At 30.1% G+C, this 27,984-nt stretch overlaps 1 protein-coding gene and 1 long non-coding RNA gene across 2 annotated transcripts; one reads left to right on the forward strand and one right to left on the reverse strand.

Moving 5' to 3' along the window:
- Positions 1-1,161: 1,161 nt before the first annotated feature.
- Positions 1,162-19,482, reverse strand: slf (C-type lectin domain-containing protein slf). The gene is made up of 4 exons (XM_087410218.1): positions 19,380-19,482; positions 17,807-17,942; positions 5,083-5,262; positions 1,162-2,781 (listed from the first exon to the last, which is right to left on the reverse strand). Exons 2-4 carry the CDS (start codon positions 17,940-17,942, stop codon positions 2,399-2,401), a joined length of 699 nt encoding a protein of 232 aa, XP_087266344.1. The 5' UTR covers positions 19,380-19,482; the 3' UTR covers positions 1,162-2,398.
- A 96-nt stretch (positions 19,483-19,578) lies between these two features.
- LOC147908250 (uncharacterized) lies at positions 19,579-22,715 on the forward strand. Its single transcript, XR_015546489.1, has 2 exons — positions 19,579-19,755; positions 21,759-22,715. It is a non-coding gene; the product is annotated as an uncharacterized LOC147908250 (long non-coding RNA).
- The last annotated feature ends 5,269 nt before the right edge of the window (positions 22,716-27,984 follow it).

Raw genomic sequence — 27,984 nt, forward strand, 5'->3', positions numbered from 1 at the left:
TGCATCATAAAAACAATTAAAATAAATTAACTAAAATAATAAAATTTAAAATGTAAAAGAAAAACACATTAATAGTATTTCCATGCAAAATAAATACTAAAAATTATAACGAAATTAAATATAACATTATAATTTATTATTGTATTAAATATTACGATTTATAGGTATGTATATGTACTTAAGATATGATAATGTTCGATATGATTTTTATTTAAAGTTGCATTAATTGATCATACAAGGTCTCTTACCGACGACTCGGAATATACTTCTAGCGCCATGTAAAGTGAAACTTTGTGATCTGCTATGATGGTACAATCCTCAGGGATTCTCATCTGTGAGTACAGGATGAGCACTTCGAAATATGTACCTAAGTTTATCCTATCTAAAGGTATAACTAGACTATCTTCTAGTCTCTTGGCAATATAAATAAATAGACACATGCATATTTTAATTATTCATCTACTTAGAAACACGGGAAATTAATGGTACTAATTATAATTATATAGTAGACTAGTATTATTAATTATCTAATTGAAACTCATCTTTACTTAAGCTACATAAAAATTTCAAAAGTGAAATTTTTTAGATCAAGCTAACAAGTTTTTAAACAATTTTTCTGATATCTATTGTTACTACATTTTGTATTTTATGTTTTGATAAAACATTTGTTTTTAATTAATTATATAAATCTAAAATAAAATTTGTTATTGTAATATTTTACTGAGAATGTTGTTCTGAGAAAGTGGAGATAATCGAACGAAAGGTGGAGGATTTGTATAAAATAAGTGGAAAGTGCAAAAGTAATTTTTTTTATTTGAGGCTTTTTGTTGTAAATTCACTCTTAATAAAATGAATAAAATTTAATTATTTATCAAAATTCAATTATTTTCTTTAATCTTGCCACTCGTGAAGGCATGTTATGTGGAAAGACTCTGTAAATATGATACCATTTACAGTGTCTTCACAAACTTTTATCTTCATTAAGTGCACGCGTATTCCAAGCTTTTTAAACTTAATTTTTTCGGAAATAAAGCCTCGGACGAAAAAAAGTTTATTCTCCACTTTTGATTTATTCTTGCATAAAAAACATTCTCTAATTATACTGTATGTTTGTCTCCTTATAATATATTGAATTTTTAATACTAACTAAATCATGCATGATTTATGTAAGATTAACGTTTATTCATAAATGTACAGAGACTGCCAGCCAAATTTATATCAATAAATACATGTACACAATTAATTACTCTCTCCAATGATACAAATTAAACAAAGTATAAAATTATTGAATTTCTTCGATACGATGAGTGCAGAAAGAGCGTAGCGACGAGACACGTTTGTTCAATTAATAATCTAGCATTACATTTTTTTATATTTGAAATTTTTATAAATACAAAATTTTTATAGATACAAAATCGCAATAAATAGATACATTTATTTTTATGTAAATATATCATGTTATGTTAAAGTCACAGCACCGAATATAAGTAGATATGTTGAATTAGTCACTGTACATAATAAAAACTTGTCACGAATTGATCGCATAATGTACTGATTCTACACTTTCGCTTTTGTTTGAGAGACTTTTAACGTTTCTAAAAAATTCTCACATTCATTATAATTATTAGAATAGGAAATTAAAAGAATTACTAATACACAGAAAAAAAACGATTTTGCTGAAATATCTAAAAATTTAGCTAGATACAGATCTGAAAATAATTTTGTTTGGAATATCGAAATAATTGTATAGGACACTAAAACTAATTGTTAAAATGTTAAAATTTTCTGTAGCATTGTCAACGATTAGTGTTCTGCATTATTATTTTGATAATTCAACAAAATTATTTTTAGATCTGTAGCAAGCTGATTTTTACATACTTTAGCAAAGTCAATTTTTCTGTGTTAAGTTAAATAATATTCTATAAATCGTTTTTTTTTTTATTGTTTATAACGCAACGAGAAAAGACTAAGGATACAAAAGCTTTACATAGCCATAGAAATTCAATAGAAATCATACAAAAATCAGTAGTGATGCATGAATTAATAAAAGAAAATTCATATTACAAAATCATAATTCTAGCGAGCTTTTATTTCGAAACAATTGATACAATTAGTAAAAAACATTATATAAAATTGTATTTTATTGTAAAATATAATTCTAAAAAGATAACATTCGTAAATTTTAGTTACAGAAATATCATAAAATTTCTTTTTGCTACATCTAACACGTTTCTAAAGGATTCTCTATGATTATCCGAAAAGAATTGCCCGCATCCCTATATTTGGCACGTGTCTCGTCGACTCCGCGACGGGAAATACAGAAGGAAAGTGAGTGCTGATATGACGCTGATGGACGATCGCATGTTCACCACGTAGGTGTCGACTGACCGCGATCGCTTTAGAGGCGAATACCGCGGTTAGTGCTGGCCACGTAGTTGAGCAACTCCTCGGAGTCCTCGCAGACGAATGGTTTCTCATGATAACACGCAACGTCATGCCAAGCAATGCCGTCGTTGTAAACGTTGTTCAAGACGGACAAGCAGGATTCGTTGGTACCATTGATGTCATATTCAGCATTATCCGGCTGCCTGATCTTCTTGTGGCCGGTCTGCGACCACGGATTGAAACCCCAACCATTCGGCACTTGATTGGTGGGTGCCATCTTCTCGCGATTCGCTGACCAGAACCAACCGTACAAAGACTTAGGTTCGAGATCGCGTCGGTTCTCGCAGCCCTTGAAGTCACAGAGACGTCCAGACGTCCAGATGTAAGGAACATCGTCTGAGGGGAAAAACAGATTTTTGTGAAATCGATTGCTCGTCAAAAAGAAACTAAAAATAATTTCGACGCAAGTATAATAACCATTAAATTAGAAATTTAATTTATTTTCCGTAAATATGATCCAATAAAGTTTATGTAATCAAAGTTAACTTTAAACTATTTAATAAACAGCTACATTATTATAGAGCTGTTATGTTAAACTAATATTCGAACTTTTAATACACTCGCTCGCGATAACTTTTACTACTATTTAAAAATTAAAATGGATTGAAAAAGAAGAGAAGCATTTTGATATAACAGGTACTCTGTGATTTATAATTCTTATTAAATCAAGGCAAGGATTATAGAGAAATCACTCTAAACTGTAAATCAATATATAGAGGGTGTAAAAGATCCACCAAGCGTATAATTAAACGAGAAGGCCGGTCACGTAGTATTCTTAAGCGAAATCAACTTGGTACCATCTTACTTTCGCCGGACTGTAAAAAGATTCATGCATCGCGTGATGCTGTTATATAAAAAGATGAGAGTCTCTAGCCTCAACCCACTTCAAGACCCCCGCATTACCTTGAAAACTGTCGTTACACTCACACCGACTAGCCTCCCACGATTCCCCGTCGTGATGAATATCGTTCATGATGAGCAGGTATCATCACAATTATGATAATTGCGGTTAGAGGCGACAGTGAAATCCGACAAATGTTCCGACAATTTATATTAATTCTTGGTAACTACTTATTCAATTTCTGATCCTTGTGATAGACATTGCGGTTTCTAATTTTTCTAGTCATTGATGATTTTTTTTATTTTTCGATTTCTGTTTAATTATTAAAGTAATTAAGTTACTTGCGTCATTAAACGAATCTTCATGTCGTTATATAAAAGTAAAAGATGAAAAATAAGTTAAACTTAGATTACAGTTAATCTACATTGATGAAAACTGGCATGTTAATTGTTTTTTTCTAATCGAATTTTAAAATTATAAAATAAAATTAAAAATTATTTCTAAACATAATTATTATAAACATATAATAATTATTAAATAAATTCAATAATTAATAAATATAATAATATAATTTAAATAAAATAAAAAAAATTATTTTATTTATAAAAAAAATTTCTTTAAGGATAAGGAGGATCGAATGTATTGAACTACAACTTGCATCATTTAAGTTCAACAAACCATTTTAATGCTAAAGAAAAACGAGGAAGAAGCAATGTTACTAATAAAAGTAAAAGCAACTAAGTCGTGTAAAACCCTTCGATTAATTACACTTTCGGTTCTCAGATACGTTTAAACGCATCGCGCTGCAGCCGAAAGGTCGTAATGAAAAGAACGAAAGGATAAAGGGGAAGCATCGTCATTAATCATCCGAATCGGAGACGCTATGATGTTCCACGTGGGACTGCTTATTTCGAAATACTGCCGAATGATTATCTCGCATGGATGAAAGTTACCGTGGTAAATCATGTTGGTGTCGATATTTACGACTCGCTACTATCATCACCACGGTTGTATGTCGAGTGAGAACTTTCTAAGACTATTCTATTAAAAGGACCAGTGGATTTACTCAAATGAATTCAAGAATTTGTATTTTCCTTTCGTGTTCGATAAGTTGCAGTGCGTTAATTACAGGTGAAATAAGAAGAACTGGATCCGATAAGCAATGCTTCGTGTTTGTTATCGATCAAGAGGTGTAATCAGAAAATGCTATTCTATTAGATATTTATAGGTCAAATTATAATAATTATGCAGTTTCTAGAATCATTTAATACGTAAATTAATCTTCATTATAATGGTACATTTAACCGATTGTGAAGCAATGCGTACAGATCGCAAACCTAAGAATTTTTCATTGTGAATAAAATATTTTTTTAATCAAATAAGTGTCTTACACAATCGAAGCCAGATATTGGTACTTAATAATATTTTTTATGTAAATTTGAAACACATCTTTCAGTTATATAAACTATGCATCGATTACTGTCAAACTTGCAACATAATCGAACTAAAATAATAATTTCGTAAATTAAATTGATCGATTTGATAATAATAAAACATTTTTTCTTTTAACTTTTAGCTACTTATAAAAATTTCTTTAATTGCAAATACGATTTCATGCCGCACTTTTCTTTATTCACAAATAAAGAGAAGCCGCTACTCTATTACTTCGTCCTTCGATCATGCATTGATCTCTAATTTGCAATGTGGAACAGTAAGAATGATTCATAAAGGAGCGAGGCGCGTACAAATGTCGGCACGTTTCATGAGAGTTCGATCGCAAGATAAGTTATACTTACTCTGCTGGATGAGCCTGAAGATCATATTGTTTTCTTCTTGAGTTTCCATCGAAATGAGATCCATACAGTATTCCCTGCAAATATTTCTAGCGTCTAACCAATCCACCTTCTGATTGGCATGGGCCGGTACATGCCCGCTATAGAAATAGTTGTGCCCTCGGAAGTTAAACTGCTTCGGCCCTGTAAAGTATTTTATTATAATCATTTTATTATTCTATTTCTGTAATTTTATAATTTTCTTAAATTACTTATTTATAATTCAAACACAGAAAGAATGGTTTTGCTAAAGTATCTAAAAATTTAATTAGATACTCTCTATATTTTTTGAAATGTTATTCTAAAGAGTGAAAATTGAGCCAGTTTTGGAAAAAAGTGGCTCAATTTTCAATTTTTTTGAAGAGCGAAATTTCACTCTTCAGAGTGAAAAGTTTTAGAGAGTACAAGATTCAAAAATAATTTTGTTTGACTATCAAAAAACAATTGTGAACATTTTAGAACATTTAAGCTAGTTGCTAGACTGTCAAACATTTTTGCGTGATGCTTGAATTTTATAATAAAATAATTATATTCATAATTATTTTGATATGTTCCAAATTATTTTTAGATCTGTATTTATCTAAAGTTTAGATATGTCAGCAAAACTGTTTTACTGTGTTAAACACGTTATTTCTGTGTTATTTCCAATAGAAGGTGAGTTATATACGTTATTTCCAATAGAAGGTGAGATTCGAGAGTGGATAAGAATCTGAAGTAGCACTGTATCGTGTCTATAAATGTGAAGAGTATTAGCTTCCCTATTATCATCGTATTATTTATGGAGGTGTCATTCGAGGCGTTGCAGAAAGAATAGTAAATCGATGATTATATCAGATCTCGCAATTGCGCCTTTTTTTCCTGTTAACAGATTCTCGATTTAACCGGTGGTTAATAGTTCAGAGGTCAAACAGCTGTTGCGATAGAGTAATCCGCAGATCTATACTTTCCGCGACCGAACGTGTCTGGCTAAAGTCGATTGACTCCACTTGGCCGCAAAAAGGTTTGTTTTATCTCCTTAAAGGGTCGAAATATCCTTACATAAAAATATCCTTTTCAGAGTTTATCAAATATCAATGTTCCTTAAATAATTAACTTCATCAAGTGCGCATAATAGCATATTAAATAATTTTTTCTTCGTATCTCGTATTTTAATCGATATTTTTATATTAGCATCACATATATAATATAAACTGTTTTGTGCACACAGAAAAGAACGAAGTTGCTGAACTATCTAAAAATTTAGCTAGATCTGAAAATAATTTTGTTGTCCATTAAAATTTTATGTGGGAAGCTTAAACGTTGATGACAATGCAGCAAAAAGTTTTAACGTTTTGGCGATCAATTTAAGCATTCTACACAATTATTTAAATGGCCCAAACAAAATTATTTTCAGATATATATCTAATTAAACTTTTAGATACTTCAACAATCATTTCTTTCTGTATATTTAATAAAAAATAAAACTTATATGTCCGAACTTTTTTCAGAGAGAAACTAGAAATACTAATAAATACTAGAAAGAGATGCTAATCAAACCAACAAGTAAAAATATATATTTCTCGATCAATGTTGCTTTCAAAACATGACGTGTAATAAGAAATGCAATTTATACAATATTTTTCCATAAATTCAGAAAATTAGCAAACAAAATACGGTATGTTTCTTTGAGTTGAACGAAAAAATGCTTATTAAACTTAATCGAAATCTTCCATTTTTCATGTGTAGCATTTTACTGTCGTATCAATGGGATCCACTGTTTCTCTCGTACATTTTGCAATTTTCTCAGAGTTCTTCACGTCTTCCACCAAATGCTACCAGGTACATGTTTCGTCTAGAGTCTCAGTCAGTCGGGACCGCTAAAGTTAGCGCGTTGTTTTATTCCGCGGGCAGGGAATCTGTAATCGACAGCGGCACAGCAGCAGCGCGTCATTATCATCCGCTTTAAATGTCAACAGTCTTACATTTTTTCCCGGTATTTATGCAGGTATGCCTCTCCCCGTCGACGATTTACGACGTGTGTCTCATTATGAGCGCCTAACGCCGCATTACGAAACGTATACGTGCACATGTATTATCGGGCTGCGTTACAAGGAGCATCTCTCTTTCTCTCTCTTTCTCTTCCTCGCGCTGTGACATAACGTTTTATATTCCATTGCGTGTACGATCCCCTCGCCGCGTTTTTTCTTTATCTTCTTCAACCTCTTTTTTGAGCCGACTTTTCGAGTGACTTCTCCATTCGTCGTGACATTCGCAACATATATTTCGCCGTTATTACGATGACGTTAGTATCGCGCGATTTTACATGGTTTTAAATATCTGAGACACACACACGCACACACGCACACGCACACACATCTCTTCAAATATGATTATGAAAAGAGATTCAAGAGAGAGAGAGAGAGAGAGATTTCAAAAATTTTTTAAATTTCACTTTGTAACCCATTACATCAATAAAAACGTTCTAATGAACGATGAAACACTGAAAAAGTTTTGAAATTAGATTATACTTTTATCACAGAGTATTAATAAAAATTAATATATTATATATACAGTATAGAAAAATAATTATTTGCGTAAACTCAGATAAGTCACTATAATTACAACATTAATTATTTGAAAAATATTTAAAAATACTCCTGGATACGCATTATAATATGAGACAACATTTCTTCCATGATTCAGAGAAGCCACAAATATATATGTATGTAAAATGTACGATTAACATTTAATGCTAATTAAAATGACTAGATTTATATGGTATCTTCTTTTTTGGCAACTTGTTGGCTATGTTAATTGAAATTTATTACACGGCGTTATATGTTATGTAAGAGATAGCCATTAAATTTAAATAAAACGATTGAGTCGATTGTATCTCCAAGCATCGGCGCCCTTTACATTTTACTGCTTCGTGTCCTTGCCCACGTACGTTTTCAGTCAATTGATGATTTCGCCTGGTATTCACAAGAGATTCAATACGCTAATGTCAAAGGTCGATAACGTCAATGGTGATTTTATAAGCAGCCGCTATTTTTTATACCTGTTTTGTATCATTGTAATTTAGCAAACAGTCATTCTTATTGCCGTTTTTGTAGCCTTGATCCATTTGTAACAGTCCATAGAAAAACATGTAGCTCTCTGGGTATTTTATCTTTTTCAAAGAACAGCTGTAGTTTCATATAGTTGTACGGTAATAATTTAAACAATCTTTCGCAAATACTGTGATTTCTAATAATTAGATTTCAAGCCGTTAATTTCTGATAAAATAATAACGATCAATAAAAGATAAATGATTGTTACTTATTTTTACTGAAAATATAATAATGTAGGTATTTTCCTTTTTCAAAAAATGGCTAGTTTCATATATCTATATATTAGAGTTAATACGGTAATAATTTAAATAAATTTTCGTAAGATTTCTAATAATTACATTTTATTGTTGTCATAATTTCTGATAAAATAATAAACAGAAAAAGGATGAGTATGACGCAATTGATAATTTTGTTGGAAAAAGCAATAGTTTAAATTTTAATTGGAATATCTTTAAACAAAGTTTCTTTGCGAATGAATCGTGCCAGCCACCCAAGTGTTCAATTCGAGATTCTGCCGTGGAAAGGCAATTGTGTTGCGTGTATCGAGGAAGAAGAAAGACTGTCTGTCAGGATTTACGACATAGGACAAAGTCGTGATTCCCGTTGTCAGTATAAATTTAACGAAGACTTCGCATCTATGGAAGATAAGGATTTTATATCCCAGTCGCGTCATTCTCTCGCTCGCGGCGTTTGATACATGGGACTTGAATCAAATCGAATGTTTCGTAACACAATCGCTCTGATTAGAAGCGATTTCTCTATAGCATTTTATGTGATGTTACTTAAAAATATATTAATAACTTTCTAAAATTACAAGTTAAAAATGTTATAAGATAAGGATGTTAAATGATCTTCAAATCAAACACAACCAAAAGTACAAACTGTTAGTAAATACGAATTTATTTAATACGAATGTCTTCTCACTAATATTTTTTATAATAATAATAATACACATACATGGAATGTTTTACAATTCTTGAATATAATTCCGATTAAGTAACAGATTCAATTAAACTTTGGTTTTTTTTTAGCATGATTTATTTCTCATATTTTTACTTTCTTTTAAAATATGTAAACATTATAAACATGTACTAACCTCTCTATCTTGTTTTATATACATACAAATAATTAAATTGTTTATTTAAATTAGATCTTGCTTTTTTACATGACTGTACTAGTAATGCTGTATATATTTTTATTTCCGCGTCTGATAATGGATAAAGCGTTGTATTTTAGTACCGATGATAAATAACCGATACTGAAATATGAACAGGTATCGATGTCGGTGATAGTTTCTCAAGAAAATTGATGACGGAAACGTGATGTCTGCCTCTTCGTGAATATTAAGAGCTCTATTAAATAATCGTAAAATATAACGACACGTCGCGTTACTTCTGATTAATGGATAAATGCTTGATTTTCAAAGGTTATTTCACAAGAGTAATATTTGACCAGCCCTGAAGTAGGATATTTATAAATAAAACGAAAAACACAGTACAGGTAAGCGTTTACCGCGATATTACATAGTCGTACTTAGAAAGTAATTTACGCTTCCATTGATCGGAGTCACGTGAGGCGATTTCAATATGTTAAATAGTGAGACGAGCCAATCACGTGTGGAACTATCGCTATGCACCTCGTCTATGCATCGAGCGGAAATTGACATGTAAATATTATAAAATATGCCGTCATCATAGCTATTCTCGTTTAGATCGATAATCTACGTTGTGGATCTTGTATATGTCGCAGTAATATCTATGATCGCTTACCTGTTCATTGTTACACAGAAAGAATTATTTTAGTGAAATATCTAAAAATTTAGCTATAGATACAGATCTGAAAATAATTTTAGAAATTAGATCATCAAAATAATTATGTAGGAAATTCAAATGTTAATAAGCAATGCTACAAAAAAATTTAATATTCTAGCTTATGTTCTATATAATTATTTTTTTAATTGAACAAAATTATTTTCAGATTTAGCTAAATTTTTATATATATATAGATATTCTAGCAAAACCATTTTTTCCAATTACCAATGTAATAAACTATACAGACTAATACATAACATAATAACTTATTAGTGTTTGCTTACTGTTTTATATTTGCAAAAAGTTTCATATTAAATACAACATAAAAGCAAATTTGAAATTAATAATATGTATGAATAAGGATATATTTAGCATGGATGTGTCTAGTATAAGCAATATAGATTGTAATGTACGATTTCTTTGTATATATTCATAGAAATTTAAAATTCAGATTTATAAAAATGTCATGTGTGAACGTTAACGTGTGTAATATTAGATGTGTATTATTAAAAGAATACAGAGAATGACTATGCGTGATTATATCATCATTAAATGTGATGGATTTCTTTGTCTTTACTCGCATGCAAAGGCAACGGTGCATCCGCGTGTATCGAACGAAAAAAATGTTCGCCTCCTGTCGAGTCACTGCAATTTACGTTCGTTATATCAGCATCGATTATATATTTATGCTCCCAGTATGTCTCACGCGTTTGTGTCAAGGAACTCGCAATGATAATCGCTTCAATCGTACTGTTGTTCATCGAGGATTATAGCGCAGATTCTAACACATTTGATGATCAAATAATATATACGTACATGCAACTGATCAAAGATATACATCAAAGATATACATATATAAAAATCAACAAAAAATCAAAATGATTTTATTTTTACAAATTAAAACTAAGTCTCCAAAAGCACAATAATTATTGTATAATTTTAAATAATAGTGTATGAAAGGCTAATCAGCTTAGCACGATGACAACTAAATTTTTATTTTATTTTTGTTCTTAACGTCAATAAACAGTCGAATTTTGTAATAAAAAATTCTCATTTTAACTTTTATGACGTCAAAATAAAGTTATTGTATTTTGATAGAACACTAAAATATTTAGAATCAATAAAATTGTAATTGTTTTTATAAAATAACATTGATTATTATTTAAACTTTTCTCATACATAAACTATGTAAAAATTCTTAAATATTTTAGCAAATTTTTAGTTTATTAAAAACACACAAAAGAACAAAACCTAATGTTACTTTCGCTTCATGTAATATTTTGCTACTTTCTATCCATATTTAGATGATTAAAATTCTACGTTTACTTAAGTTCGACAAAGGGCTGCAATTTCTTTGAAAGACTTGAGTTAAGAATTATTGATTACACTATCCAGAGAGAGAATAAATGATTTCGCTGAAGCCACACTCATCATCCAATAGTGGACGTAAACGATCTGTATTTTAATAAGCTAAATAAGAGTAAACATTTCTACGTTATTTTCTACGACGAAATATATTTGATCGCTCGATCCATTTGGGACAAAGAGAAAGCTGATTCAGTAATGAGACAGTGCGCTTTCGATGTATTTCGACAGCGCGATCACTTCCGACATTACTACCGAAACATCGATTTAATCTGCTGATGAACAAATCGGCTCTTTGGAGAAAAGTATCGATGTTTAATTGACGTTATTTTTCATAATGGAAACACTCTAGACGAGTGCGTCATTTAATAAGCGACATAATAAACGTGTATATTAATGAGCAAGCTTCACTTGTAAAATGCGGATGTTGCTACAATCGTAGCTGATCTCTGCTAATTGTCACTCAAGAAGATACCAATCGTGTTTATTGTTCTCCATGTATAAAATCCATGAGTCGCGAGTTTCGCAGACTCTTGGAAATGACATGCACCATAGCCAAGGCGCATTACATCGTGATAAAAATAGTCTAAACGTTCGAAAGCGCTTTCCTTTACAGAGAAAAGCAATTTTTGCTTCTTTCATTTTTGTAAGAATAATAAAATATGAATAATATAAATATATGTGTGAGATATATATGTAATGGCAACAAAATTTGTAAATTAACAGTTTTTTAAATTAACATATAATCTGAAGATTGAGTTTCTGTTCGTTACAAAATATAATGAAGTATGTACATTGAATATGAGATTATTAATTATGAGATTATTAATATCTAATATGCGGAAAGAACAATTTTATTAAAGACTAAAAAATCTCTGAAAATTTATTATACAAATTAGTTAGATACAAATCTGAAAAATTTGTTGAGCCATCAAAATAATTATATAGGACGCTCAAGTAATGAACAATATTGTAAAAGTTTTGATATTTTAGCAACTAGCTTGAGCATCTTATATTTTAATGATACAACAAAATTAGATCTCTACGTGTAGTAACTAAATTTTTTAATACTTTCAAACAAAACATTCTTTTTGTGTATAATTTAATATATCTGTTAATACTGAATTAAAATAAAATTAATATCTGATTAGGACATATGTGCAAAAGTCTTTATGATTTGTTTATGATTTGTGTCACTCTAGATTTTATTACGTTAATTAATATTAATTATAATTAATTATATTGTTTTTTTATAGTTTGTATTTATGACTTAACAGAAGACAAATAATTAATTAATCATAATAAACGATGAAATCGTTCCTTAATTGGAATTCCTTAGTGGCCACGAGTGAATTTTCGGGAATCAGTTTCTCGTCCTCGAACGAGATCAGTGGGTCGACGGCAAGTCGTGAATAAACAATATTCGAGTGCGGAGGCGAAGGAAAAGGAAACTCTCGTGGCTCTCCGCACGAGCTGCCAAGCGAAGGTGAAACTTTTTCTCTTTGCACACGACGCGACGGGTCAATGGGTCCCGGCATAGGTTGTCTTTGCATGGGGATAACAGTTTTCCCCATGCTCTTCTCTCTCGATTTATCGCGAATACTTGGTACTCACGAAAAGAAACTAACAATTATTATCCAGTAATATTCTCTGACAAAAACAATTCGAAAAACTTACTTTGGTATATGTATATATACCAAAATTGTGTGTCAAAATTTACATATCTCACAAAATATTCCTAATTCAAATCTGATATTCTTTTTTAGTAATAATGTTTGGAAACTCAAATTAACATAAAGATATAAATCAATTCATATCTATTTTTTATTGAATTATGAGTAAGTTCTTACATTGTTCCAAAGTATGCAGATAAAATCAATTGAAAGCGAACATATTTCTTTGCTTCATAAAGAATTTGTCATCATGCAAAAATTACTACAATGTGCGGTACAGACGTATTGTGAACATTTTTATGAACGAATCATGTCTGGCTGTTACCTGGGTGTAAGCGACATGCGAAGGGATAATCTTCGAAGAGCGTTGTTGTCCGATTTCGTAAGCAGTTCCTGACATTTTCGTGGCGATGTAGCGCCGGCCTTTTGTAGAGTTGTCAGTCAACCTCACGACGAGTAAGATTGCAACAGCTGATCGGTCAGCCGCACTGTCATAAGGCGATTTAACGGCGATTTGTTAGCGACGGTCTTTTATTCGGCGTCAATCGTGATTACGCAATTGTTATTAACGGCGGTATATAATACGTCGATTAACCTTATACGATTGTCTGCTTCAATTTTTTTTCTTTCCAAGCTTGTGAAATTATCAGATGTTCTTATCACGTTTCTGAGTTCAACGTGGGGTCGTAGAATTCATACTAAGATGAAGTTGTTGCTATAAAACGGGCAGTAGCATCTTACGCAAGTAATGTACGCGGAATTTCATTTAATTAACCTTAGACATATGAAAATTTTAGTAGGTAAATTTTTAATATTTTTACAAGTTTATAAAAAGTATTAAATGATTCTCACATATATTTTAACTTTTTTAGAAGGTATTTGTACACTTGCGTGTATTTGAAAAAGGAAAGACTATTATTTAGTCAGGTGCTTCTAATATTTCAAAAAAAAGAAATACTCAATGATCTAATATTAAGGGTTAATTACAATACATTATTTAATTTGTGATATAATTACATATTATTTATTTAATGATTACTTATTAATTATATGGATATATCTTATAATTACATATTAATATTTCGAAGGTTACATTCAACGTGTAAAATAAGAAAACTATCCCTGCAATATAAGTGCAAATTATTATTACCGGTCAAAGATCATCCGTGCACTATTATGTCGCGTGTACTTGTTAACAAGTGATCATAGAATAAGTATAGCTCGCAAGCCTATCTTTACATTTTTCTTTGTACATAGCAATATATTACAATGCCCTACGAAACCACACGTATCGATTTGACATACAAGGCAAATTTTCACTTTGCGCCAGACTCGACAGGAAAATTCGAAAATTGTATAAAATTACCGCAACTAACAGCCTCGACTGTAATTACAATATGCGCGAGAGTAATGTGGTAAAGCATGCGGACGCTTAATCGCGTATCTTCACTGTAATAGCACCATCGGACACCGGCTTAATAGGCCAATGGGTATTATATAATATCCACGGCCGATACTTGTTCACATGTTACTCAACAAGCGTGTCATTACCGCTTGCTTTAAGAGTCTAAGACATACACGAACACCTTACGTATTTCATTGTTAACGGCTTTGTTCCCTTAAGTTTATAAAAATTAATCACTATACTCCATTAATTCTTTGTCCTAATTGGATGGGTGATAAAAATCCTATGTGATACGAATGCAAATAAATTATTATTCACACATATTGAATCTTTCTGCATACAAACAATTTCTACAGTTTCTCGTGCATAATTATTTTGACGCAGCATAAAATTCGAGAGTTCACTTATCGTAAAATCTTTTTAGAAATGTCCTCATAAAATTCATATGCACTGCAATGCTCGCACGTATACTTAAGCGTATACTTAAGTATTCTTTTTTTTTTCGCTGCATGGCACGACTATGGGGTTTACGCCGGTTATGTTTCTGCACATTCTTCGGTGCATCTTCTGCGCGTGCATCTGCATTGACACGCTTATTACATATTCTTCTCGACACGAGCACGAGGATCACGCTACATCTGATTACTATTGACTTGGTCGGTAAACTCCATCCTGCCATCCTGCCTGCGATCGGGCATTCCAGGAGAGCGAGCATGCAATCATTAGGTTGTTAGGTGATTGTGGTCGTATCCGAACATCATTACATTGCACCATTGCGGCAAAGCCGATTCACTCCCACGGCCTACTCATGCCTCTCACGTTATTAAATACCGTGGAAATGCGACCATTTGGAAATTCCATATCTCTCCCTGGTCCCTATCATACTTTGACTCACGCGTCGCTCTACATTCCTGCATACTCTACTCGTTAGTTGCTAGAAAATCTTTGGTGCACTGGCAGTGTAAACATCCGTTTTCTCTCGGTAATCTTCGCTCACACTGACGTCATTCGGCGCTGTTCGAGTAAACTTTCTTTCTCTTATTCGTGTTACAAGCATAATTACACAATATAAGAAGATTTAAATTACTAATCGTAGCTAGTCAATCAAGGTCATCAGCATAATTTTCACTGTTGCTTTCTTTCTATTTAGAAAGAGAAGAACAACTTTGCTGGAATATCTAAAAATTTAACTAAATATAGATCTGAAGATAATTTGGTGAATTATATTAAAATATTGTTGAGTCATTCAAACTGATTAAAAAGAGAAAAATTTATTTTAACTCAAAATTCTTATTTAAATTATTATTAAAACAATTTAATTTTGAATATAAACTATTTTGTTTAATCCCAAAAATTTAGCTTGAATGCAATCAATTATTATGCATTTCTTAATTTAAAGACTCAGTTGGATTATTCTAATGACTACATTTATTAAATTTAAAGAAATCTCTTTCTTTATGTAGAACTCCAAAATATTTTGTAGCTCATCATGCTTGAATTTTCTATATATTTTATTTTGAGTTCAACAAAATTATTGTGTATCTAAATTTTTAGAGATTTTAGAAAAATTATTATTTCTATGTATCTATCGATAACCAATATTATGATCTAGAAGAGAAATAAAAAATGACGAATAAGATTTATATTAATCAGTTATGAAATCAGTATTATTTCAATGAGCTAACATTTGGTGACTATAGACTGATGCATTAATAACTCGGGAGAGATAGGCGAGCATATTACCATTTGAATAACCATCGATCATGTCCTTGCTATGACGTCATTAATGTGCATCTTACTGAATTAATCCGACGCGTATAACAATGTTGAGACATCCTTGCGGAAATTGTCTGACCGAAGGCAATGCTAATACAGTGATGCTTAACACTAGTATTGCGTTACAAACGGTTATTTTGTGAGGCATAGGCCGCAAGACTGGATCAGGATACCATTAGTCAAAGAGATTGCTACTTAAACGAGTAGAAAGCAAACGATTCTCGCAATCATTCAGTAGCAGAAAAAAAATGTGTAGTAGGTACTTACTACACTAAAGATATTAAAGTGACACAATATTATTTACAAAGATATATTGTCCACATCTCTTTTTCTACATATAATATTAATTACTTTATATACGTTACTTTATTAATGATTTCTTCTTTTATACATTATCACTTCTTTTTTTACATTTTATGAAGAAATATATTATATATTATAAACAAATATATTATATAATATTATAAGGTAAATATTCACTTTGATAAAGTTCTCGAAATTAAGTCTATGTTTTTGTAATAAGTGTGTCATTTAAGCATGATTGGCTTTTTGATCGAGTAGCGTAGAGAAAGTGTACATCAGACAGGATAAAGAATCTCCAAGAAAGTTCGTGCGATGCAGTATTATCGGGAACCTGTTGGTGGTAACAAGTGGACGCAAGCCGGTACCACCTACTCACAACGATCTAAAGTACCCGGGGCGCGTGCTTGCACAAGAGTCGAGAGAGGCTCGTCTGCTTTTAAAAGTAAACTCGTAGCTCGTGAAATTGCGCGAGGAACCTCTCCCCTCCCCTTCTTAACGTGTATCAGCATTGTAACCTCGATTCCTTTGAGAGACGGCACGACAGTGCCGCGCACCCGAGACGCACGATTGCCCCTTCTGCGAGCAAGCGACGATGAAAGTCCGCTGCGTTTCTTACTTTACGGGCATTTTACGTGCGGATGATCTAATCGAGGCAAGCTCGAGCGGTTTCGTGAACGAGGTGCACCATTGTGTTACAAAATCACGGAGTTTTCTTTCCACCGGTTGACAATATGTTGCACGGATAATTAAATCGTTTAATTCGTATTTATTATCTCAAGACTATCATAAGATACGATGGAACTCTTAAAATGAAAAAGCGACAAGCAAGATTAAGTAAATTCTGTCAAATAAATTGCACGATTTAGAAATAAAAATGAAATATTACAGATTTTGCGCGTGTGTAATTAATTATGTTGTACTATGACAATAGTGGCCTATATAATTATTTTAATGGTCCACCAAAATTATTTTTAATTTAATATCTGTATCTATAGCTAAATTTTTAAATACTGTAACAAAATTTCATTCTTTCTGTGTAATAATAATAATCGAATGGATGGATCAATAATTAAGTATTTCTAGCTTAGTTTATGCAACCTAATAGGCGATAAGTTTATTAATTCTCGGTGATTTTGACAAGCGGAATTAAGATAAGTAAAAGTTAGGATAAATGGGGCTAGATTTTTCATTTGTGATGCCCTATCATATTTTGCAGTAAGCACAATGTAAATAATAATTTAAGTGTTGATGTCAGAAGGTACTTACGATTTGCGCACTTTTGCGGTATCGGAAGAGACAAGAATCTTCCAGGTCGGTTACTGTGCGGTCGGGCTTCATTGATCGCTGGTTCGGCGTTAGCGAACGCCGCGAGGAGCACTACAGCTAGCGGCACCAGCATCATCTATTACAGAATAATAAAAAAGATATTATTACGGATAAAAGACAATAATATATGCAAGATTATCAAATTTTGTAAAGTTTTTGTAGAATAATTTTTATAATTTTTATTGCAATGAAAACAATAAATGTTTATTATTAGCTTTAATTAATGCATATCGCGAATAATAATATGTCAAATTGATGATATGTCTATTGAGATTACATAGAATCACAAAATAATCTTATATAATCTCAAATACATTTTTCCTAAGTAAAAATTATATCATAATTAAGAAATATATTTAATGTATATAACACGAAAGATTTATAAGTTAATCGAAGGCGACTTTATATGTTAATGAAGATCAACAGATTATTTTAATATTGAATTAGAAATTAAATATTCAGATATCACAATTTCCTCGGCTTATTATGATGCTCTGGGATAAACCGGTGAGAGTTTTGTACGTAATGGCGTTGACATATAGATACGCGATTTCATTTCACCGACATAAACAGTTCCTTTTCATCAAGCAGAAGTTTCTCTTAGGGAGTGTCTTTAACGAAGTAGCAAGACATTTTTTATGCATGGATGCCAATACGTTAATTATCTATGTTACGTGATACGTCAAATCACATCAACATTAACTGGAAGTTTCTCCAGCTACAAACAATATTAAAAAGTGTCAAATGTCATCAATTTATATTGAAATAATTGTAGAAGCAGAATAATTTATCAAATATGTATATATGTTAATAGTGAATGTTTTAATCCAAAAATAGTTTCTCTACAATGTAAATTTTCAGAAATTGAAGAGTAATTATATTAATATTAATTATAAGTGAAACAATTAAGGAAAAAGGCCTACATGGTTTCGGTTAGATTTAGTGCCTAATAATATTTCTATATATTTTTTAAATACATCTTTTCAGTTCTTTAAATTGTGTGCTAATAACTGTCGGATAAAATTGGAAAATATTAATTATGCTGCACATATACTCTCCTTTCTCTCTATATTGCCTTCATTAAAAATTTATGTCTTTTACACTAATTGCATGTAATTATTTGGTTATTAATTTATTGATTATTCTAATCTGCCCCGATATATTTGTAAAAACAAAATAATAACTTTTATTTATAAGAATTTGCAATGTATGTAGATACTATAATTATAAAAAAACAAAAACGGTAAGATATTTGAATTAATAAATCTGAAAGATGTACAGTAATTTTTAATTATAATCATTAATAGTTTTAGAAATTTCGCTTAATTTAATTTTCGATGCTGTAAATAAGGGAAAAAAATATACTTTACCTCATGTATATATGTATATCATGTTTCATTATTATAAACAATTAAATAAATTTTCATGTGTTTGCAGCATCGAAATTTGAATTCACTGAAATTATATCGTATGGTTTAATCCTTCCGGACAACATCCGGATTTTGGCACTCACCTTGTATCACTTGTCTCTTGGAAAAATACGGATAGACTTGGAAGACGGCGGTTAAAGAAACGTGGTCACTGACAGGATATGAAGAGACGGGCACCTTCACCGTCGATTATATAGAAATGATCCCCACCAGACCGCAGACTCATCCCACCCTTCGCTACAAGGACCCGATGAGATGTTCCGATGGAAGACCTTAGTTATAATTAGTTCGGATAATTAAGAGTTAGAGAGTGGATCGATTTTTTTCCGAAGAAAGCAACGGCCCTTGCGATCGACTATAAAGATTAATTTGACAATTTTTCTCTTCCCTTTATTGAGAGCCATTCCGATCCGTTTCCAAGAATTAAAAAGGTAGATTTAATGAGAGAGGATGTGGCAGGTAATAATTGATTAATATAGTAAATAACGAGAATATCTTACGCCATCATATATGTAAGAGATAGATCTCTGAGATACTATCTTCGGGATACACTTCGTTAATTTTAATTAAGTTACATTTTTGTGATATATAGTATAGGTTTATAAATTTTTAGTAGTTATCGTTATATAAAAAAAAATAATTATAACGTGCTATTAAATAACTTAAAACAGAATGCATTTTGTTTATAAAAAATTTAATGCTTTTATAAAATCAAAAATATTGCATTTAGAAAAAATAAATTTATATTATATCCAATTTGCATGTTTTTTGCTTATAAAAAATTATTAAGATATATGCTCATAAAAAATATACAGTTCTCTGTAACTGTGTAAATATTCAAAGAAAGAAAGAGAAGATTGTTCATCGATCCAATCGAACTTAAAGCGGTCGAGTAATCGATCAATGTTCACCTACATTTTTTTCCCATGCGTTTAATGATAGGATAGGTTGAAGTTAACAGCTAATAACAGTTGGAGTAAACTCTTTGTTCCCACAATCATACCAGCACGATAGTGTTGGTTATGCGATCAGCAATTTATAACTAACTTTTTCACATGTCACGAAACTGTACAACAAATGTTTTAACATGATTTTGAATTTATTGATAAATAAGCTTTATATAAAATTTTTGTTAAAATTAACTTGAAATGAAACAGAAAAAAATTTTATCAATTTTATGTTTTTATTTTAAAGTGTAATTTTAGAAAAACAAAAATCTTTTTATTTTTCTAAAATGTCTTTGTAATTACGTCATACTGAAAATTTTCCAAATCTAAAATATTTTGTCGAGCTATTCTGGGACGTCTCATGTAATTGAATTGAATTCTACTGGTTTATCTTAAAGTATCGTATCTATTTATTAGAAGTCTTATGTTAATTAATCCCCGGCCTAGAAAGCGTATTTTGTTCGGACATTTGTCGAAGTGTTTATCGTCACTTTGAATTCAAGCACACATTGTGTCGATAGTCGCAATAGCGGTAGATAAAAAGACTTTCTATTTCTTTGAGTCTCTCTTAATTCAAGTGCGTCAAATAGCTGTACACGTATTGCCCATTTCATATGTTAATATAGGGTCTTTTCAAGCACAAGACGAAATTTTCTTTCATTAATAAAATAGCGACACTATAATCGTTAAATTTGTTTATCATTAGTTGTATTTACATTACATTAATAATGGAAACGTAACAAATATATATAAACGTCGATAAAACAAATACGAAGAATCAAATATGAAGATCATATAAAGAATATATCATTCGAAGATCATATTTTTTACACGTCTCATCTCTTATACACTTTATTTATTTATATATTGTAATAATAGATATTTGTTTATAATTTTATATGTTTTACACATTTTTACATATAATAGTACAAGGAATATGTGATCTATTTTTATTGAGTATTTCGGAAGTATTAACTGTCTTTGCCACAAAATGAAGAATATCTATTTTAAATGAGATAATTTCAATACATAGAGAAATTAAATTTGTATTAATATATAAACAAGTTAAAATACAATATGTGAAACATAAATTTGATATGTATTAATATATTGGCATTTTAATTCGCCTAAAATGATAAAGTGTTAGTGGATAATATTGATTGAATATATTTTACAAGCATGGCTCAACCATAAACAACACTCTCTAGATCATTTTATTAAACGACGATATTTACTGTGAATTGTACAGTAGTCACCAATTGCGCTAAACACCTTATTAAATTATTATTAACATTGTTTCATGCGCGAGCTGAAAATCTGTTATCCGCTCGTATCGAGTAATTGAAACGCACAATGGAGTAATTAACGTTCTCGGCAATTAAGACACCATCCATTCTTTTTGCACATCATATGATATTATCTGCACACTTTATCGCGTTTATAGTCGTTTTGAGGAAAAAAATCACGGTACTATCAATTTGTAATTCATTGACGTCTCTTCGTCTCAAATTTCAGAAAACGTCAGTCGCGAACGGAGACGATTCCTTGGAGGCGATGACCTTGAAGATGCGCTTCGTCAACTTTCACCAAGTGGTAACATAGACGCCGTAGACGAGTAACAGGCTAGTCAATGTCATCCGTGCTGCAACTGGTGGTTAAGGCCCGAGTTCCATTCTTGGAGTTTCCACGGTCCACGTTGGAAAAGTGGAGAAGGTTCCGGTTGTGTCACACTGACGAAATGCATGTCTCTGCAGAGGAAATTGACGTGGACATACACAAAAAGCAACAGCAATGCTAATGAGCGATGTATACGAAATAAATGTTAATTAATCTCCATATAAATAGCAAACAAGTATTGCAATTCATTCATAATATTTATAAATTTCATATGAATTACAATTACAATTTTTTATAGACACATGAAATCCATAAATACGTTCATTTATGTCCAATAAAAAAATTATTGTAAGATCAGTAAAATATAACAATATACCACATAGTTTTGCAGATCGTACTTATCGTTGTAGCCTGCAGTATTTTTCAATTCTCGATATATAATATATCCTTCAGAAAAAAAATTATAAAATATTGTTAATAATTCTTAATAATTCTTTAATTCATGACTTTTTTCCTACTACGGTTATAGTCATCACGAGTAAACTTAATGCCAATGCAACATGATAATTATTATAATCATTATTCCTCAATGTTGTTATACATCACTGAAGATTAAAGTCTGGATATTTTTATATTATGTAAAAATCCCAGGATGAAATGGCTGTAATGTGCATATAATGAACAGATAAAGGTGACATTATCTATTAGTATCCATTTGATATTACGATGAATTTGAACATTTATAAACCTAAAAAATATTTAAGGATATTGCAACATTACATTTCTTTTTTCTGTTTCTTTCTGTATATATTTTTGTAATATATTTGGAATAATATAATATTACCTACATAAAAATTTCATTATGTAGCTTTATTATATAACAATTTTACGACGTCATTTTTCATCAAAAGAGCAAGGGAAACTAAAAGAATTATGCTTCCACTTTTTTTACTTGCGCAGTCGAACAACCCCTCGATTCGCGCCACGATAAATCAGGATTCGTAAGAATAGCCTGCGTATACGCATCCCGCACATATATACTATATATGTATATACAACAATCGCGCATCATCTTTGCGCTGATGTAACACTTTTGCTTACAGCTCCGGTAACTTCTCGAACACCTGTTAAGTGTGCTCGTAATAGCCGCGACGCGACGTCCGCTGGTGATGCCTTATAGAATACTTAAGATTTCTCTCTGTTATAAAATCACGTTGCTCAAATTCAGATACAGTTGTTCCACTTATGCTCGTTTCTAGCAATGCAGATCAACTTTAGTCTCATAATCAGTTCAATTTATTCTTCATCTTTTTCTAATTCATATAACTATATATAAAAAAAGAAGAGTTATAGTTGAACCGAGATTAAGATTAATTTCATTGATGGAACCGGACTTTAATGTAGAAAGAATTAGTTCTAGAATAAATAAAAAATAAGTAAATAATATAAGTATTTAATAATAAAAAAACATTGTCTTTTTTTTTTTTAATCTGCTGTTTGATTTGTTTTTTTTTAATCATTTTTAATATTCTGCTTTAATGTTATTGTAACATTTGTTTACGTGAGATTAAACAAGTAATTATGCTTTAAAGAATTATGGCTGATATATTGTATGTATAAAATATTTTTGTACTAATAATCAATTTATTTATAATGCATCCCAAAAAATTAAAGTACTTAAAAAATAAATAATAACATTTCATAATCAAAAACTAAAAATGCGAGGAAACAGCACAAAAGTTATAGAATAAATAATATAATAATTGTTAAATCTTTTAATAATTACTAGAATAACAATATAATAGGATATAATAATTATTAAAAAATTCAGAAAATATATAAAAAGAAAATTCGTAATTAATTGAAAATAAATTAAAAATGATTAAATTATGATGAAATTAATAACAATATTATTAATAATATGTTTTACATAAAAAATATATGAAAACATTGCACTCTTTTGCAGAAGTTATGTGCAATAGTAAATCGGTATATTGCACGATTCATCAAATTATTTCAAATAAATTACAAATGTTAATGAGGATCATTTTTGGAAAAGAATATAGGAATAAAAAATATACTTTTTTCTGTAGAAATTTTTTAGGTAGAAATTAAGACGTGATACAGTGAAAATAACAAACGATGGAAATGAATGTGTCCATTAGTGATGGAAGCAACGACCTTGGTGCCATCGATAATTTCGAAGTTTTATTCAAGGATTGATTTTGATATATTGACGTACTTAAATTAATATGTCATCAAACTAAACTATTTAATTGCAAATAAGATAAAAAGTTATTTTGATTGAAAGTTGAAGTTTCATAAACTGCATACAAAATAAAATATATTTTTGTAATATAAAAATTGCTTAATTTATCATGTGTAAAAAATAAATTTAAAAAGTCATTTTAACAATAGGAACTAATTTGTAAATTAATATACAATTTAAAAAAACGAGACTAAAAATAACATCAGTTATTTTATTTTTTTAATCAAGGTTATTATCATTTTTTTCAGTCCCGGGAGTCGTCTTTTAAAAACAGATGACGTACTTAAAAAGAAGATTTATTTATATTTTATTTTCATGTTATTTGAAAAATGACAAACAAATATGAAGTTTCAAATTATGAGGCAACATCTTTAACTGTTTATCTCAAACTGGAAACGCGACGGAACTGAAAAAATTGCAAATTTGTACGCGATTAAAGAAAAATCTTTTGTCCTTTATTACGTTAAATATCGCCGTTTAAATATTCTTCGTTTAAATTAAGTACAGTCGACTTATATCAAAATTTGATTTTATTCCTCAAATCTATGTTGTTTAAAATGCAAGCGTGCGCACAAATAGCATTAATTCTATAATGAGTATCAAGTTCACGTATCATAATAAATTCAGTGCGACTTATTCATGCGTATGTAACACACGCCGTGGCCAACATTTCTACGTGCGTAGTCAATTAACATAATTAACGCACGTACATGTCATTTAAGCTGTATGTTGATGCAATAAAAATTGCGAATTGCAATTAAGCCAGTGTCTATGTTGATTTCTGAACGCTTTTTCCGACCTGAAACAGACATATGACAACTTTGCGTAACGTTTTGCGACCGACCAAACAATGCAACGTGCGATCGTTGCGAAAGATCGTGCGAATGCGTAAAGGTGTACAGCACACACACGCAAAGTGCGAACGGACGCTAAGTTCCATGTAAGATTTATCACGCTATTAATGAAAATTTCATCAGTATATCTGTTTGATTCCTCCGTCTAGTAAAAATAGCAGCGCACTCAATTAAGATCATCAATTTTGCATAAAATTTATTCTACTCGCTAATTCGATATAAACATCCTATAGTTGAATAGCAAATCAGACTTAAATGTCAATGTTTTTTAAAAGAAGAGAACAAGAAAAAAAAGATTCGGTTAGGTTTTTGCATTCTTAAATGTATAAATATAATTTGTAAGTGTAAATTGCATTCAATTTCTGGCGAAAGTAAGATAACAAATATTTAATATTAAAAAATGCAAAATTAACTTAAAAAAAATCTGATTAATCATCGTCTTACATTCAAACAAAACTTAGGCAACATAAAAAAATTTGAAGGAAAAAAAATCTTGTCGATCAAAAATTTAAAAAAATAAAATAATAAAGTATAATTGATCGAAATATATATTTAAATACTGAATTATAATTTATAACAAAAGTATTTTGATTCCATTCAAACAAAACCAGTCGATGATAGTTTTCTTTCGCGCAATTTACTCTTTAATCAATCGACTTCGTAATGCATGAATCTGTGATCGATTCAGGCGAAGATTTTTACCGGTAAATTATCAGATTAATTGCATATATAACACGCATATAAATAGATTTCCATATGTAGATTTATGTGATGTACAAGCGTCGCGTTTAGATCCGATTGTAACTGACTGTGCAAATATCGAGGAAAATAAATGATGTTATTAAAATAATATAATGTGCTGCATGTCACTTTTTCTTCTGCGTCATCAAAATTTCAACTTCCGCAAGATTTTCGTAAAGATTATAGATAATTCGCAATTCGCTATCAATAAAACATTTAATTTATTCCATCGTCGATTTTAGATGGATAAGACAATGAGAATTTTATTCGATAAATCTGGAATAAAAAACATGAAAGCTTATTTAATTATTTAAAAAACCTTTGAAGAGAAAGAAGCGATATTATTTAGAAAAATGTCATGAATCATGGTGAAATGTGATGGTTTATAAAAAAAGATGAAGAGAAATTTCTAAAATTTATAAAATCTTGTAAAATGAAGAATTTAATTATTCTTATTAACTAAATATAGAAAAATAACTTTTTTTTTATAATAACAGCTGCGATTTTTCGCGTATACTATTGTAAAAATCATACACGAATATCACATAAATATTGTTTTTCACTATTGAACAACGCATAAGATTATCTTATCGCTTATAAAAGCGTAATTGTTTCTTGTTTCTCTAATAATTTTCTTTATAAAATTAAAAACGTTAATATTTGGACCGTTAATATTACACGTGTGGTTCCTAAAGTCGTAAATCTAGACAATAAACATTGTCCCGAGACAATGGTGTGAATTATCATGTATATCTCGATAACACAGTTCTGCTGGTGCATCATTACGAAAGCTTAGGATTCACCGTTTCATTCTTACAAAATTTCGCGCGAATTGCCATCCTGTTGCTCTTCATTAACATAGCATGCAATCGTTGCATAAAAAGAGAGATGACGGATACAAACCAAGATAAATACATTTCATATAATAATTAAGTTTATAGTTAATCAAACGACTAATTAATGATGAAATTTCTATTCAAATTAACAAAATTGTACAATATAGACATTCATATATAATATTATATACTATTATTACACTCGTAACAATATCAATTTGTCTTTGTTTTTATACATTACCTTGCTTCCAAATTGCATTTTTATTATCTTATTTACCTTGAAATTTACATATCATATATTTCAATTTTACGAAAATAAAAATTAATTAATTCTTAACAGAATTAAATATTGCGGTTTATTAAATTTATAGCATCTGTATAATTACAATATATTTGCAATATATGTAATTAAAAGAGAAATATATGTTTATTACATTTATTGCAAAAATAAAAAATAGGGAGAGAGAGAGAGAGAGAGAGAGAGAGATTGGCTAGTACTTTTATGGATTTCATTGGAAAAAAGATAATAATCACACAATTTAGGAAGTACGTTTTAAGTAGTAATTAATTAATTTTTTCGTAACAATATATTATTTATTTTAAATATTATTTAATTTTGTCCTCTTAAATATGGTACAGATCAATAAGAATATTTTGCTGATCATTTTTCTTATCACTCTTTCCATGAACTCGGCCTCAAAAACCAGTTTCAGCAGCAGAAATGTTATATCCAATAATATTCTAGTAGTGCATTAATATTTTCATTTCCTTTCTGTATCGAGATTGTGAATGTTCATATATGCAACGAGGACGAGAGAAGTAATTATTACAAGCAAAACCACAGCGAAGGAACTTTGTTGCTTTCTGATATTCCTTCGTGAAGTAATGTAAATTAGCGTAAGATTCGTCAAGGATATTGAGATAGGCAATTTGTTGATATATTTTACGTATATACGTATGGTATATATGTGAGAATTTCTGTAATTGAAGAAAATTACTTCTTCTCATAATCAATTTTAAATAAATAAAAATATCAAAGATAACTTCTGCATCAACATAAAGAAAAATTATAAGATCGTGTAGATTTTAAGATTATGATTATCACAAAACATCAGTAAAACTTTTTTTTAATACAAATATTACAGTAAAATAAAGTTAAAAATTTATTAATTTTTCCAGTTATTATATACATACAACAAAAAGATTATCGTGATTCAATATTCGTGATAATTATCATACATTGATGTAGATTAGATCGTATTGCGAATTTGATGATCTTTCAAAAATAAATAGTTTAGTAGAATAGTTCAGTATTATAGTAGTATATATAGTAGAATAGTTTAGTAGAGTTGGCGTTTCAAGACCGAAAAATCATTATGATGCGCGTTTCAAAGGACTATATATGTAGTATATAAATTCACATA

Source organism: Acromyrmex echinatior, chromosome 10 (assembly GCF_024713525.1).
Source record: "Acromyrmex echinatior isolate Ae372 chromosome 10, ASM2471352v2, whole genome shotgun sequence".
NCBI lineage: Eukaryota > Metazoa > Arthropoda > Insecta > Hymenoptera > Formicidae > Acromyrmex > Acromyrmex echinatior.

Coding starts and splice junctions, on each gene's coding strand:
- slf (XM_087410218.1), bottom strand. CDS start 17,942: ATGATGCTGGTGCCGCTAGCTGTAGTGCTCCTCGCGGCGTTCGCTAAC. Junction 5,263..17,806: donor ACCGCAAAAGTGCGCAAATC/GTAAGTACCTTC, acceptor AATACTTTACAG/GGCCGAAGCAGTTTAACTTC. Junction 2,782..5,082: donor CTTCAGGCTCATCCAGCAGA/GTAAGTATAACT, acceptor TTTTCCCCTCAG/ACGATGTTCCTTACATCTGG.